The sequence below is a fragment of the Corvus cornix genome, chromosome 8 (assembly GCF_000738735.6).
Source record: "Corvus cornix cornix isolate S_Up_H32 chromosome 8, ASM73873v5, whole genome shotgun sequence".
In the NCBI taxonomy this organism is placed as follows: Eukaryota; Metazoa; Chordata; class Aves; order Passeriformes; family Corvidae; genus Corvus; species Corvus cornix.
Genome location: NC_046338.1, coordinates 29,764,720 through 29,780,333, shown reverse-complemented (window position 1 = coordinate 29,780,333; position 15,614 = coordinate 29,764,720). Strand labels below are relative to the sequence as shown.

Below are 15,614 nucleotides of genomic sequence, written 5' to 3'. Positions count from 1 at the left end.
TGAGAGAGTAAGGCATGAGGTACTGTAGGGTTTGCTGTTTGTTACAATAATTACAAGTCTTCAGCTCCATGCACATTGTTCTGGTTAACTGCAAGACCCACCTGTATAAAATGTAAAAAGTGTGATTGTTGGTTTTCTCTGAAGCACAAACCCATCATGACAAGGACCACGTTGTAACAATGAAAACGTGCATAAGCAATACAGTAAGATAACCAGAAAGAACAGTCCTAAATTGCACATTAACCTGCATTTCTGTCATTCTTTGTAACTGACTGCACCTCACCCATCTCAGCTCAGCCTGCTAAACCTGTCTGAATCCTTCCTCAGAAGGGTTCTAATTTTTCTAGAATCTACTTAATGCTCAAGTGCTTTCCCAGGAAGTTCACAAATGGCTGATCCCAACGCCATCTGCAGAGTTATCTCCCAAGGAGTAACAGTGCCCTGAGCTACAGGATCTTCCAAAGGTAACAGCAGGAACAGCTACTTCAACACAAACTGTCCAGCTGAGAACTGGTGAAATAAAGACTTGATACACATCACCCAAAGAGATCCTGGCAACCACAATCAGGACCTCATCTTGCAGAAGGATTACTAGGACTAAAAATATTCCTTTTCTGAAGATCTGCAGAACAGACTCTGAATTTTGCAGCAGGAAGAAATGCATGTGTTTCTTCAGGGAAGAGAGGCATGTGTATGTTTGTCACATTGTAAGGGGTGAGAAAAAGAAAGCATCCATATTACTCAATTAAAAATGGTACAGTTGCAAGTGATTTAAAAGGCAAGCTGAACTGATTAGAGATAAGTATCAAGCTGCTGTGAGCAGAATATTTTCGAATGTATTTTTTTCATGTCAAAATGCAGATATTCTTATTTGCATGTAACAGTAGGCCTTCTCAGATTTTCTCAAATTCTAAGTTGCTATGCTAATCTCCAGAAGAAATACAGAAACAACATTGATTGAGATTTATTTACTCCCTAAGTGTTAAACACAGCAGCAATTTTCCCATGTAATATCAACACAGCTTGGTTTTTTCAGACCTATTGCTGTGCCCCACAGAAAGAGGATGACTCAAATACTCCCATTAGGCTCAGTAAAATTAAATCACTGCTCTTTGGTTCCATTAGTCAGAGATGATGCACCACCATTCCAATGCACACAGTACGACTGGCCTCTGCTTTTCACCTTTTGGGCCAATACTAAGACATAAGTCTTTGGAGAAAGCAGGTCAGCAGTGGCTGCAGGAGAATGCAGCTGCACACCATTGTACAGTGACCCTGGGCAGACAGATCTCTCGTAGGTACCTCAGCCAATGCCAAAATCAGAAGGGACTTGAGCTACAGTCTTAACAGCCTCACTCTCTTAAACCTCTGTGTTAGGTTCCTTTGCCTTTAATAGGCTACCTGCCTTCATACTGTGAATGTCAGTAGCCCTTTGATTTTAAAATGAACAATTATAGAGTCAGTTCCCAATTTTACCAGTCAAATGGACTTGTTTTAGAGCTCATTGTAGAGAATTAAAGATAATTCAATAGGCAGGTACAAAATAGGTTTGGCTGGGTTAGAGTTACTTTCCTTCACAGTGGCTGGTGTGAGGCTGTGCTTTGGGTTTCTGCTGGAAACAGTATTGATAACACAGGGGAGTTTTAGCCTCTGCCCAGCAGCTGCTTACACAGAGACAGGGCCTTTGCTGCTCCTCATCCCACCCCACCAGCAAAAGGGCTTGAGGTGCACAGAAAGCTGGGAGGGAAAGAAGGAAGAGGGGATGTTTGGAATGACAGCATCTGTCTTCCCAAGCCAGTGTTACGCTGTTTCCCAGAGGATGGCTGAGCACCTGCCTGCCCATGGGAAGTGGTGAATGAATTCCCTGCTTTGCTTTGCTTGAGCACATGGCTTTTGCTTTCCCTACTGAACTGTCTCCATCTCAACCCACGAGTTTCCTCACTTCTACTCTGCTGATTCTCTCCTCCATCCCACTGTGGGGGAGTGAGCAAGTGTCTGTGTGGGCCTTACTTGCCAGCTGGAGTTAAACCATGACACAAAGGCAGTGAAACTATATACGTGCTACTTAATGCTTATGCATTAGAGCATCCCTGAAACAAACAGTTAAAAGAAACAAACTGCTGAGGAGCAGGTGCCATCCTTACTTTTATAAAGGCCAAATTAGGACAGATGAGGCCAATGTTCTAAAAAAACCAAAGGCATTACCTGTTTTAGCTTCATATAAAAAGTTTCTGTGAAGGTTTTCCTGCTGAAGTACCAGAAGCGTTCATTGGCAGGATACACACGCACAACAGTCTCCAGCAGAAACCGGACTGGCTCTACTACTTCAGTGACGACCATATCCACAGCCACAGTCATGAACACACGCTTATCTGAAACACAAAAATGAGAAGCATTTAGTCAGGTTCAAACTGCACACTGCTGTTCAAACTGAAAATCCTTTCTGTTTAATTAATGGTTCTATTGCACCTGGTTTAGTTGCCTGAGTTCTACACCCTCCGTGTCTGCTGCACAGAATGAAAGTGTGCATTAACCAGTGCACCGAGGAACTCTGATAACTTCAAAAACAAAGATATTATGTTCTTGTTTTAAAGACAGGGGCAAGACATCACACCAAGCAAACACCATTAAGGTACATGATCCCCATCAAACGAAAGGAGCATGCAGAGGATAAGGTCACACTGTGTAAGGAGTTCTGTAAATAACGTGGTTTGAAAATCCATCAGCAGGAACGCTGACACTGGCTGCAGGTACTCAGACATGCCTTTAAGCAAGCTGATGTGAGCTCTACCTTGGGACAGAAAACGAACTCCAGATTTACATTCCAAGTTTTCAAATCCCATCAGAGGATGTAAGTTCCAGCAATAAGAAACTGTGCTATATCATCAAGCACTTGAATGCATCACTGCCAGGTGCCCCAAGAGGCAGGGGATGAAATGCTATTTGTAATCAGCTCACACCTAGAAGGAGAAGAACCCCAACGCCTGCTATTCACACTGCTTTGCTGAGTACAATGGGTAGAAAACAACTTGGAAATGCTTAGAACCAAAAAGTCCTGATAACCAGGGACAGGCACATCAGCCCCACACACTAATGTCACACCTCCACATCAGCACCACACTGCTCTGTGAACAATTCTTCACAACTCTGTGTTGCACATGTTTATGCAGGAAAATTCCCAGCAATGGACTCTTGGAACATAATGGTTCATGTACTTAGCCATGCACCGTGATTGCCAGGAGAGAGTACACACACCAAACCCCTGCTGGGTGAAACAAACACACAGATTACATTCCACTACCTTTAGGAGTTTCCTCATTAAGTACTAGAAACATGGGTGCATTAGGATTCCACATTCCAGTAATGACATAAGCCTTCCCATCAGAACTCTTTCCCATGGATTCCTAAAAATAAAATCATACAGGATTGTATTACAGTTGTGGTCTGAGATCAAAGAGATGGAGCACGGGGATGAGAAACAGCTCTAGGAACCTTAGAGGAAATGAATTAAGTGGAATGAACTACTACTAGTATGAGGCAAGCACATGCTTCCTCAAGTTTTCTGCAACAGTCCCTAGGGATCCAACAGGCCTGTTTGGCAGCCTTTCTAGAGATGAAAGGAGACTGATGTTCCCTCTCCGCAACCCAGTTAAGAGAAATAAAAGTGACTAGTTCTCCAGATTTACATATGGAGAAAGGAGGTGGAAAGCAAATCACAAATGTCTATTTCTGTGCTATAGTCAAGAAATGAACTAACAACTCATTACATCCAGCAGTTAAAACGTCCTTGCAGTGTGAACATAGAGAGAATTCAAGGTGGAGTAAAGACAAGAATTCAAATACAGTAAAGAGGTGTTACACAGATTTATAGGAACAACACCACTCCAAAACTCATCATAGTTTATTCAGTTTTATAATCAAATAATAAAAAGGGAAAAACTGAACTAATTTCAGCAAATAAAACCAGGAAAAGGATGAGCTAGTAAATACAATCAGGCCAATAAATGAGTCTGACAAGAGAACTAAGTACCGATAGATAGAACCAGCAGCATGAGTACAGAAATGAACTAGGCAAAACTGGGACAACTGTAGAGTCACAAAAGGTCTGATGGGCTTAGCTCTAGCACTTCATAACTTGAAAATGGCTGTATTATCCACAGAGAGACAGTAAACTGGTATTATCACAGAAAATATCACACTGTTTTGCAGTTCTCTCAGAAGCAACTCTCAGAAACCGAAAATCATAGAAGACAAGTGAATACTTCAAACTCTGGGCAAGAATTTAAAATCAAATGAAGGAAATAAAGGCAAAGGTTTCAGCCCCCTGGAAAAATAAGAGCACTCCCCTGGCACTGAAATATAAAAGCAATTATTCGCTCTGAATTTTTAGGGAGCATGCTTAACACAATACAGAATGCTCAGTTATTTGTAACAACCTAATCTCTGCTTCACTAATTCAATAAAAGCCAGATGCCCCAGGTTTTGACATTAATTGAAATGTTTTGTCCATCTTATGATTGCAGATATCAAATCCCAGGATTTAAGAAACAGAAACACAAACACAGCACAAGATATCAGAAGCTCATTTTGCTGGGGTTTATTTGTTTTTTGGTTATTTTTCCAAATCACCTTATCTTATTTAACAGGTTATTAGGGCTAAGTATTACCATGTCTAGTAAATGCATGTCACTGTTCTTCACATTTCGTCCAGGGCTTAGCAACATCCCAAAGCACCTGTGAAGTTTATTTAAAACAAAAAACATAAAAGGAAACAAAGGACATGTATTAGCTTCTCACAATACAAAAGTCTTTGCTTGAACATAATGGACAGCCACCTACTGCTTCTAATTTTAAGAGTACCTTTCAGAGAAGTTGTTTGTTATTGTTATGGCAACGCTCGGGAAACAACACAATACATGTTACAGAAAAGACAATGAAATTATTTTCCAGAATGAGGATGGCAGAAATTAGCATCTGACCTGTGAAAACTCAATTATTCCTGAAGACCATTTATAATATTGAGTTCAAAGATATCAACAATTCCTATACATTAGTGGTGGAGACTGGCAGGAAGAAATTCACTGTCTCCCCAGGTCATTTTAAAAATTGTTCTCATGCAATCATAGGAAAAAATACAAATTCATTCATTCTACCACTCATAATAGCTCTGCTGAAAAAAACCACATAGCATCATGGGCCCTTAAAAAATAAACAAGAAACAACAATTTGCTCAATTTTATGACTTCATTCTTCATTTTTTAAAATCTGAATTTGTGTGCTATATAGGGCCTTGAATTCTAGAATTCCAGTCCAATCATTTTCCAAGATAATTTTCTTGATATTTTTAAGAGAGAAAAAAAACCCAACCCTAAAAACAAAACAAACCCAAAAATTCTTCAGACATTCAGATTTTCAAATTTCCTGCCTATTGAAGGCACAAATCCAGGTCTGAGGTTTCTGTAAATCATCTGTATCTTTCTCTCCTTTGAACATACTCCATTATGAATAAAAACACCAAACAGAACTACATATTTGCACAGGTTTTTAAAAACCTTAGATCTCAAATGAAAAAAGCAAAAAAAAAATTGAAAATAAGTGCAATTTGAAATATTATGGAAAACTGGGGCTGTAATTCAGAGGGTTTTGTTTCAAGAACTTTTCTTCTGTTTGGTTCTCTGATAATCAAACCACTTTTTCTCACTGACTCTCAGAATTATGTAATATGCTGAACAATATTGCTTGGACATATGAAAACCAGCAACTAAAATTTTAATAACACTATTAACTGTAGGAGTCTCAAGATATGCACTTACTACACCACCTAGCTTTCCCCTGTTACATTAGGGGTATATGGCTTTCTTTTGCCACCTCATTACACTTAACAGGAACTTACATCCACAGTTGTACTTCCCATTCTCCATACTCTTTCCCTACTAGAATCATACAAATCTAAGTGGTAAATAAAGCAGCAGACAACAATTTTGATTTATCTATATCCATAATGCAGTGCCATGGAAAGCACCCAAGGCAGCTCAGATACAGGACTTGGATTTAGCCACACAAACCAGATTCTCTGAGGGACTAATTAAAGTGGGCAGAAACTAACAGCAGAGATACTACTTGCTGTCCCTGGGGCAGAAATAGCTCTGAGAGAGCTGTAATTGATGAAGTAGGGGGGTCACCAGCTTCTGGTACAGCTGCTACAGAGACACGTAAGGCCAAGATCCAGAGGCAGGCAAGATATCTGTGCCTTTCAAAGACAACAGCTGCCAGATCCTACTGCTGTGCACTGCTCAGATGTACAGAAGTTCTGATGCATGACAGCCAAAATTTTGGGGAAGTATGTTTCCAAAAGAATGGGAGTCAGGAACAACTAACCCCTGCCTCTCACAGAACCAGAGACTTATGACGCCTAGCAGCATCCTGCTGCAAGAAGAGTCAGGGCTTCTCCCTCTTATTTCAAAAAGGAAAATCAGCTCAAACCAGGTCAGGACCCTCACTTGCAGAAGATGGATTTTACAGGAACAGCTGTCAACACATTCAGCCTCCAACATGAGGAGGCTCAACCACACACCCAAGATTCAAAATGACCTGTACAGACTGTGGGCCTCGGTCTCACTTCAGACTTGCTGGGTTTCTGCACCTGAAACTGGCTAGTGAGCAGCTCTGTGCAACTGCACATACTCCACTACTTTCTAGAGCAGCAGGAAAAAACAAAAAGAACTGTAATTGTTATTCACTAATGTATATTTTCATTTATAAAAATACAAATGCTACCCATGCACAAGGCTGATAGTATTAAGTTAACATGATGACAGGACAAGGGGGAATGGCTTCACATTGTCAGAGGGCAGGATTAGATGAGATATTGGGAGTAAATTTTTCCCTCTGAGGGTGGTGAGTTCCTGGCACAGGCTGCCCAGAGAAGCTGTGACTGCCCCTGGATCCCTGGCAGTGTCCCAGGCCAGGCTGGACAGGGCTTGGAGCAACCTGGGCTAGTGAAAGGTGTCCCTGCCCATGACAGAGCAGGGTAGTCTTCAAGGTCCCTTCCAACCCAAACCATTCTGGTATTCTGTGATCTTTAAGAGTTTCCACTACTGATGTGAAACCAACCAATATTCTGTAATTCAGTTCTAAGGATACCAGCCTAGACTTTAACCTAAGGTATACCTACATAACTCAGGACTAACTCTCGCGTATGAGTGGTAGCAAACTGGATCTAAACACCACTGCATTGAGAGGAGTATCAATCCTTCCATCTCTCAGAATGAAAGGCTATTTCACTCTTCAGAACAAGTTCCTTAAACCCCCTGATCATTAACCAGAATTTTCTTCCGGAATCCTATAACCAAGTGGGACTTGACCTGCCCCCCACTGTGGGACTGATCCTATGGAGGGGCACACATGACTCAGAAGCAAACACCATCTCTTTAGCTGCTTTGATCCAAATACAAACTGGCAAAGCCCAGGTCAAACAGGGCATGAGAGCAGGAAGGGCCAAAGCAATGCACGAGAGTAACTTTCTCCAACACCCTGACCCAACCCTAGGCTCTGCCTGAACACCAGGAGGGGGCAATTTCTCTGAGCAGCAACCAAGTCTGATCTCCTGAAACCACGACAAAAGATTACTGAAATCTTTAGACCAGAGACCAAATTTCTTTAGAAATATTTCTTTGCATTGTAATTTCCACTTCAAAATAGTTTTGAAGACACATTAAAATGCTCAGAAGCTCAATCTGATGTAACCTGCATTCATCTTTCACCAGTTTTGAATTTTAATATTATCGGGTTAAGTACATAAAATGACTTACAAGCCCATGTATGTCATTCCAAGTAAGTAACTTTTTCACAGCAAAGCTTGTGGTGATAAAAATAACATCCCAATTGAATATTCTAAATGTCACCAAAATAAAAGCTAATTTCTAAGAAAAGTAGTTGCACTTTGGGGAGAAAAGCAATAATCAAATGCTATTCATAAATTCCTCATTAACTGAATCCTGAAGGCAAAATTATTTAAATTAAAATTACACTGAAAATATTTTTTTTTAAAGTCAATGAGTAGCAAAAGCCTAAGTTTACAACACAAAAACACTGTCTAAAATACTGTCTACTTGTCTAAAATTTTAGTTTCTGTTTTGAAGTAAAAGCTTGAAACCAAGTCAAGAGATCAGTCAGGTTTTGGGAGGGTTTGGGGGCAGGTTTTCTTGTTATCTTACATTTCCTTTTCACAAGAACTGAATTCTCCTGTTGTTACTCTTTTGATAAGACTGCCATCTGGTGGCATTAATTCCATCGTGCAATCATATTTGGTGTTATTGGTACATTCTTTTTTCTATCACATAAATTGCAAAGTCAGAGAAAACTACATTAAATACCATTCTTTCAAAAATCTAACCTTCATCACTTTTGTAAGATTTTTACCTTTCAATGGCCAGTTCTTTGTTCGAGAGTTGCTGAACTGTGATCACCACTTTCTTCTCAATTCCCTGTTTAAGCTTGAAATACAATTTATCTCTATCCTTTGGCACAGGGCTAAAAGAATAGAAACATCCTTCAGCAGGTATAGAACATGAACTGTTAAATACAGAAAAGATTTTCCATTTCCTAAATTTTCAATTAATTCAAAACTCATTAGGTTTAAAAAAAATCCAAAAAAGAGACCACTAGACTGCATTTACTCAAGAAACTTGGTTTGACTGAAGTTTTTAACAGACTTCTTACTATCTTTTCCATTTGCACAGGCCTACATTGAGCATCCCTAAAAGAAATGATGTAGTGAAAAGAAACTAACTTGAAAAAACGTATCCTGAATTTTAATCTTTTTACAGAAAAAATACAGAGAAGAAAATTGTAACATCAAAAGAGCAACTTCCTATTTATAGCTTGTCTGCTTATGAAAAGAGGTCAAACGAATTTTGTTGCAACACAGTAGTTGTGCATGTGCAAAGTAGCTGTGTGCTTTTTCCAAAGACATTCCCACTTTTCCCTTCCCATTCTGATTACCTAAAATTTCCTTTTCCATCATCTTCTTTGACTTCTAAGGAGACACTGAAAGTGTACACATCACTATCTGGCGTGGGAAGAACAAAGTCCTTCACATGATCAGATGCTTGTTTGGAAGAACGTTTGAATGCTGTGGAGAAACTGTACAAAATTCGGCTGACCTGCAGAAAAGCAAAACCATTAGTATTTTGATGGAAAATAAGGGTCTTTTTAACGAGGCATTGTGATGTTTCTGAAGGTCACAACATCACTTGCCTCTTATACTGAACACAAATCATGCCTCATGTAACACAAAGCACTCAACATGATGTGTTCACTAACCAAGCCATTTCAACAACAACATCTCCTATTTCCATTCCTGTCACATTCCCTGCTCATGTCACGCTCAGTGAGTTAATATAAATTAGATTACAGATTAGGAATGCAGCTCATTAGAGGACCTGGACAACGTACTTTTCAGGCTGTGTTTTTAACAATGCAACATACAGCTTGCTCTGGCAGATGTCAAAACCCAAGGAGATTTCTTCTTTTTCAACCTCTCTTTTTCCGCCCTAAGAAAGTCCTTTTCTCCCAAACTGTCACACAGTTCTTCCTAAAATATCTAGGGGAGAGTATCGTAACATGGATCTCCGTAATTCAAAAGGTATACATCACAACTTCAGTATGAAACAGACTCAAATGAGGCCTGCAAAAGCCCCAGATGAGGCTTTCCAGATCTTCCCACTACAGTGCACTTTGGAATGTTGTTGAGACACTAACAGCAAAAACTTAAAATTGTAATAATATTCAAAATTCATGAACATGTGCTAACATATTTTTCATATGTTATATGAAATATAAAATATATAAAATATAAAAATACATAATTCCCATTTCCACATTGGGAATGACCTCTTCAAATACTGCTTGGGTCCTTTTTCCCAGGCAGGACTGCTCAACACAGAATACTTACAGCCTCTTTAATCTCACAGGAGAAAACATGGATCTGGAACTCTTCTGTGCCACAGCTGCTTTCAGTAAATGCAAAGCAGTCACTCTCTGAAGTCCCATTTTGCCCCCGCACACAGAACAACACCTTATAGATGGGAAACGAGGCTATCTCCAAATTGCTCGATTGATCGATTATTCTTGCAAGAAAAGGAACAGGGAAGATCAAAGGAACAGGTCAGTAAAACAGACAGGCCTACCTAAAAGGCTTTTCTGCAATTAGATAAACAGCCATCTGAACTCTAAATACTACTAAATTCGAGTAGATGAGATGGACAGCAGGAACAGAAATGTTATGCTTTACACAGCTAAGATGTAAATGTTTCTGGTTGTAACACTGACTGAATTTCTTTTATATGCCATAATATAGACAAATACAGTACCTCTGTATCATAAGCAATGGCCACTGCTTGTGAAAAACATGAAAGAAGAAATGTAGAAACCACAGAAACCATGAAAATGTGATTTGTATACAGACCAGAGAAAATGCAACATTATAAAGGAATTTAAATACCTGTTTAAGAAATTGTTATGAAAACAATTTTGGAATCAACAGGACTACATAGCTTAGCAAACGCTGCCACATCACCCATCTAAGACCTCATACAAAAATTTAAAATATTCTCAAACACAGAACCCAAAGAATATTCCAGAAACTTAGAAGCAGGAGAGCGGTGTTTCAGAACAGACTGGTGGATAATGACTTTTAAAGAGTAATAGTTAGAGCCACAGTGTTCTCCTCTGTCTTTTCACTACTCGTCCATGTGCACATTCACATCAAGGGTCAATAAACATCAGTCACCTAAAATCCCAAGTCTGTAACAATAAAAATACAGGACTAATCTAAAGGTAAGAGAAGCCCTGGGAGGATTCAGCATGCTGTAATATTGGTGGGACATGAGAACTGGAAACTCACAGGACAAGTATTTAGACACCAGGAATGGACACACTCTTAAAAGCCAACACTGGTATCACCTAAGCTTTGATGGAATGTATTATGTCACACATGGATTCACCCTTCCAGTTCTGTGCAGGTTCATAGGCAGTCCCTCATTTACTGATATCCTCTGACATTAAAAATCAAAGGAACCTGCTGTTTCACTTGCTAAATAACCCTCCTGAATGGCCACATTGAGTACAAAAAATGGCACAGAACACCTTACATCTTATGTCTGGCTGACTGTTGCCATAGTAGAAGTATACAAATGAAGTATTTTCTAATGGCAAATGAAACTTAAATTGGGTTCAAAGAATAAAATGGAAGAAAATAATACAGATTCTTGAAGGTCCTTCTCTTTCTCCACAAGGTGACAGTCAATTCATAAGCACAGCTTGAGCAAGAAAGGAAATCTAATCATATCCTTCAAATACCTTGGTATCAGAGCTTAAACAAATTGGACATTGAGATGTTCCCTACTTCTGGATGCAAGAATGCTACCGGTGCATGTTTGGTGCACTCTGATTAAGAACCTTTCACTCTCTCACCACCAATTAAAAGACCCTTCTCACATGGGGAAAGTAAATCTTTTCTAGTATCTGGAGACTGTCAGCATGTGCATCACGAGGCAGACACAGGTCAGAGCTGCCTTCTGCACAGCAATGACTGGAAGCAAAGACCAGCATCTCAACTCTGCAACGTAGATGGGAGAGTCTGAACTTGACACTTCTGCAGCAAACCGAAGGCCAGAAGGACTCCTGCAACACATGTACCTTGGAAATGTGGACAGACTAGGGAGGTCAGGAGAGCACAGGTATTATCAGCTCTCCCTTTCCAGTAGCTCTCTTATTATCATATTTGAACAGATATTAAGGTAAAAAGAGATACATAGGTAAAATGCTTTTGCTGACACTGTGTGGCAACTGGTACCACCAGCCATGCACTGCATGGTAAATTTGAGCACACATTTTGTTGCTTCAGAGGAATTTCTCAAAATTAACTGTCTTCAGCAAGAACCTCAGGCACAAATCCAGCAATTCTACTTCCCTGTGCAAGTAACAAACTCAGAAACCATTTCTCATGTGTCTGCTTAAGCAACAAATGGAACCCTTGTGTGTTACCTTACAGAGCCCTCTGGAATGTTTGGAACATAGAGCGTTACAGGTAAAGGGGCTTGACTTGAGGACTTCATGTTTGCCATGGCATGCAGAGCTTCTGGTTCATTCCGTGGGGCTGACACCTTGGTGCAACCTAAGTAAGTCAGTTTATTAAACAACACGCTGTCCTCTTCCAGGGGTTCACTGGGAGAAGATGCCCTTGGTGCAGAGATTTCTGAAAATGAAGAAACCACTTCTTAGCCATTTGCTTTTACTTGTACATGTTTCTTTTTTCCAATGAGTTCCATGGCAAAATCTTCTATATTTTCCAGGAACGGACATGAGAGTAGACAGTTCAGCTCCAATAGCAAGAAATCCATTTGGCAGTTTAATATTACTGTGAAGTCTACTCTAATTCATGTTTCCAAGTGTGGCATGGGGACAAATTGCATTTTGATTCTCTTTAGCACCACTGGAACACAGCACAGACATTCTAAATCTTTCTAAGCAGTCACAGAATCACAGAAGCATAAAACGTTAAGGGGTTCGAATGGACCTTGAAAATCACCTAGTCCCGACCCCCCTCTGTGCCCTGTTACTTCTAGTTCTTATTACCAGGGCTGATACTGCCATAATACTTAGAATCATGAAGGCAGGGAAACTGAATTATTCCTGTTGGGGCTGGAATGGGGCAAGAGAAACACATCTACAAGTATTTCTTTGTTCACTCATGCTAAGGGTGTGTTCTGTTTGAAGAATGTCAAACAGGAAGACAGTGAGGTAAGTTTCTCAGATATACAGCACACATGTAATTGAGATATGGGTGTTTCCATTTCATACAAACTATCTATCTTATTCTACCACAAGAACATCTTTCGTTTATTTCCAACAGATGCTATGAGAATTAGCTGACAGAATACCACAGAAGTGCCCTGCATGCTATTGAGGAAAAAAGAATTGTAGTTCAAGGCACACAGAGATGACCACAGCCTTGTATTCCTAATATATGTAACGGAATACATGTATTTTTATATTGTAGCTTTATATATATATATTTATATATATATCTATATATATATCTATATCTATCTCTAAAAAAGCTACAATATATTTTACATAAAATATATACAGTATAGTTTTACATTAAAAGCTGTCAGTCCTCCGCCTTTCACGAAAACTTCAAATACCAGGGAAGTACCACCATCATTCCAAGCAAGTATCAAATCCAAAGCTAGCCTTGCTGCTACCTGGTGACAAGATCAGAGATGGACAGTTTAATCAGTTTGCTCAGGGTGTATTTCATTTGCAGGTAGTGCCATCAATGAACACTGCCCTGAACCTTCCTGAGCTCCAGCAGCAGCACATCCACCTCAACTATCATCCACTCAGCAACTCATACAATCCTTAGTCCCAACTAACCCTTGGCTGAAGACAAAATGAACATTATCTTGACCAAAGCAGAGCACCTTAGGGTTATCAATCTGATGATAATCTATTCCTATCTATAATCTTCAACTAATAAATAAGAGGAGGCCCCAAGGTATTCACCAACATAGTTTTGGAAGGAAGCTCTGGGAAGATTTGTATTCACTTTAGGGTTAACTTGAAACTGCATAAAGAAACAACCTGCCCTGTGTGATTAAGGGGGAAAGCACCCAGACAATACCTGTAGTAGAAGGGTCCAAAACCAGCTGCAAAGAGGGCTGGCTTGTTTGTCCTGCTGTCCTATCTGCAGCTGCCTGGCCACTGGCATCACTGAAACCTTCTCGGAGTGCAGTGACATACTGGTCTTTCTCAGAATCCCGCAGGATCTCTTCCATTGCCTTCTCCAACTCCTCATCTCCATTTGAAAATACCTGTAAGCAGAAGGAAATTACTTTTTGAAGGTACCTGTAGTTTTATTTTCACTATTATTTTTCAAACATACTGCCTTACTAAATGCAAATGTTAAGAAACGCTGCTGAATGAGACAACCAACCCAGAATCAACAAAATTGAATCAAATATAATCCAGTGTCACATCCCCTTACATAAAATGCACGTTCTCATTGCTAATCCAAAAACCATCCATCAAAAAACTAAGACTTCTCTTAGAATAACAGGTTTGTGTATTTAGAGCCTCCATTCAGACTAGAGGTCAACAGACTTTGCTACAGATTAGTCTTAAAGAAAATTTTACTTTCTTAGTCATAACCAGTCCATTTCAGTTGCTTCACAGATTTTCCCACACATGCGAGTGGTGCAAGCCTAAAGAAATGAAAAAAAAAAACCTGGAGATACACACTCCCTAAAAGAAAAATAGTGTCTTTCACAAGGACCAGCTTTTCAGACAAAAGAAAACCATGGCCAAAGCTGCATCACAGATTCTGCCTCCAGTTCACCAGCCCCTTTCCAGACTAAAGAAGCAGATAATGTCTAACACAGGCACAAATTATCAGCTGTAAATGACTGCCAAAGAGTACTGCAAAGACAGACTAGGTACTTACTGTCGTTGCAGGGGGAACAAATTCCTACTGTTCCAAGCAGACCAAAACCAGTACATCAGCTACTGCAGCTCGAGTGGAGAAATTTGTATTTAACCAATCAGCTGCCACCCAAGTGCTAAAATATTCTGCTATTTAGAGGTAGAAAGCTTTTAGGAAAGGTTGTAATCGTGCCTAAAGTAGCACTAAGCAGGAAAACTAAATCAGAAACTGAAGTCCAATACCCTCTGCAATCTATTCCTATATAGTCTAATTACACGCTTTTAACAGAGTCTCTGATCCCTCAATAAAGAATATTAAGCTTTAAACCAAAGCTCATTCTTTGTAAAGTCCTTTACTAATGTATAGATCCACAGAATATAACAAAGTTAACCTCCGAAGATGTTATTGAAAGAAAACCTGAACTGCCATTTTTGGACAGATTTGCTTCATCTGAGCTGTTAGTTTCACTGGTAGCCAGCAAGGACAAAAATTACAGTCCAAGACTCTCCTCACCAAGCACACACCAAGTATGCACTCTTTTCATCAATACAAACCCTGCCACACATTTAAAAATAAAGTCATAGCAAACCTTTAGCTGTGGTTTTCCATCATTTCCAGAGGTGTCCTCGGATTTCTGATGAACCAAGACAAATTCTTCATTAATTAATGTGGATACAGTCTCAGGAATCCTCCTGGCTTTACTAAATGATGTTTTGACTTCCATCTCAGGTCAGTATTCTCCTCCTGCCACCAGAACCTATTTAATAAAGAAAAAAAATTAAATAATTAGTTTTGAAGCTGTACATAATATGTTAATAGATATATTAATAAGTTATTGTGGAATATTATAATACTTAAAATTATACTACTGTATTATACTGTATTTCTCAAACTCTGATTTCATTGGTGTAGTGGTCTTTAACTAAAAACCCAAACTATGCTAAACCATGACAATTGGTATAATGAATCTTATGATTTTCAGGTTGGTGTTTAAAAATCCTGATTTAACAGCAATGGCTGTTATCAATGTGTATAGATAACAAATGAAGAGGTTCACCCCAGAGCTTGGACTTCCCCTGTTTTTAATCTTTCAGAGACTGCTTTCTCTACCTAATTTGTGCCCTTG

The 15,614-nt window shown here is 39.5% G+C and overlaps 1 protein-coding gene across 7 annotated transcripts in view; it reads right to left on the bottom strand.

Moving 5' to 3' along the window:
* The window catches only part of RABGAP1L (RAB GTPase activating protein 1 like), a 243,198-nt gene that overhangs the window by 205,347 nt on the left and 22,237 nt on the right, over positions 1-15,614 (bottom strand). For 6 of the 7 annotated variants that reach the window (XM_039556022.1, XM_039556018.1, XM_039556017.1 and 3 more), the window contains 9 exons: positions 15,078-15,245; positions 13,691-13,880; positions 12,049-12,259; positions 9,956-10,130; positions 9,004-9,164; positions 8,422-8,532; positions 4,668-4,734; positions 3,302-3,404; positions 2,206-2,372 (listed from right to left, as the gene is read on the bottom strand). In XM_039556022.1, the coding sequence (XP_039411956.1) occupies positions 2,206-2,372; positions 3,302-3,404; positions 4,668-4,734; positions 8,422-8,532; positions 9,004-9,164; positions 9,956-10,130; positions 12,049-12,259; positions 13,691-13,880; positions 15,078-15,212 (1,320 nt within the window). In that variant the 5' untranslated portion in view covers positions 15,213-15,245. The remainder of the gene's footprint in view (positions 1-2,205; positions 2,373-3,301; positions 3,405-4,667; positions 4,735-8,421; positions 8,533-9,003; positions 9,165-9,955; positions 10,131-12,048; positions 12,260-13,690; positions 13,881-15,077; positions 15,246-15,614) is intronic. The other variant, XM_039556021.1, reaches the window with a different exon arrangement.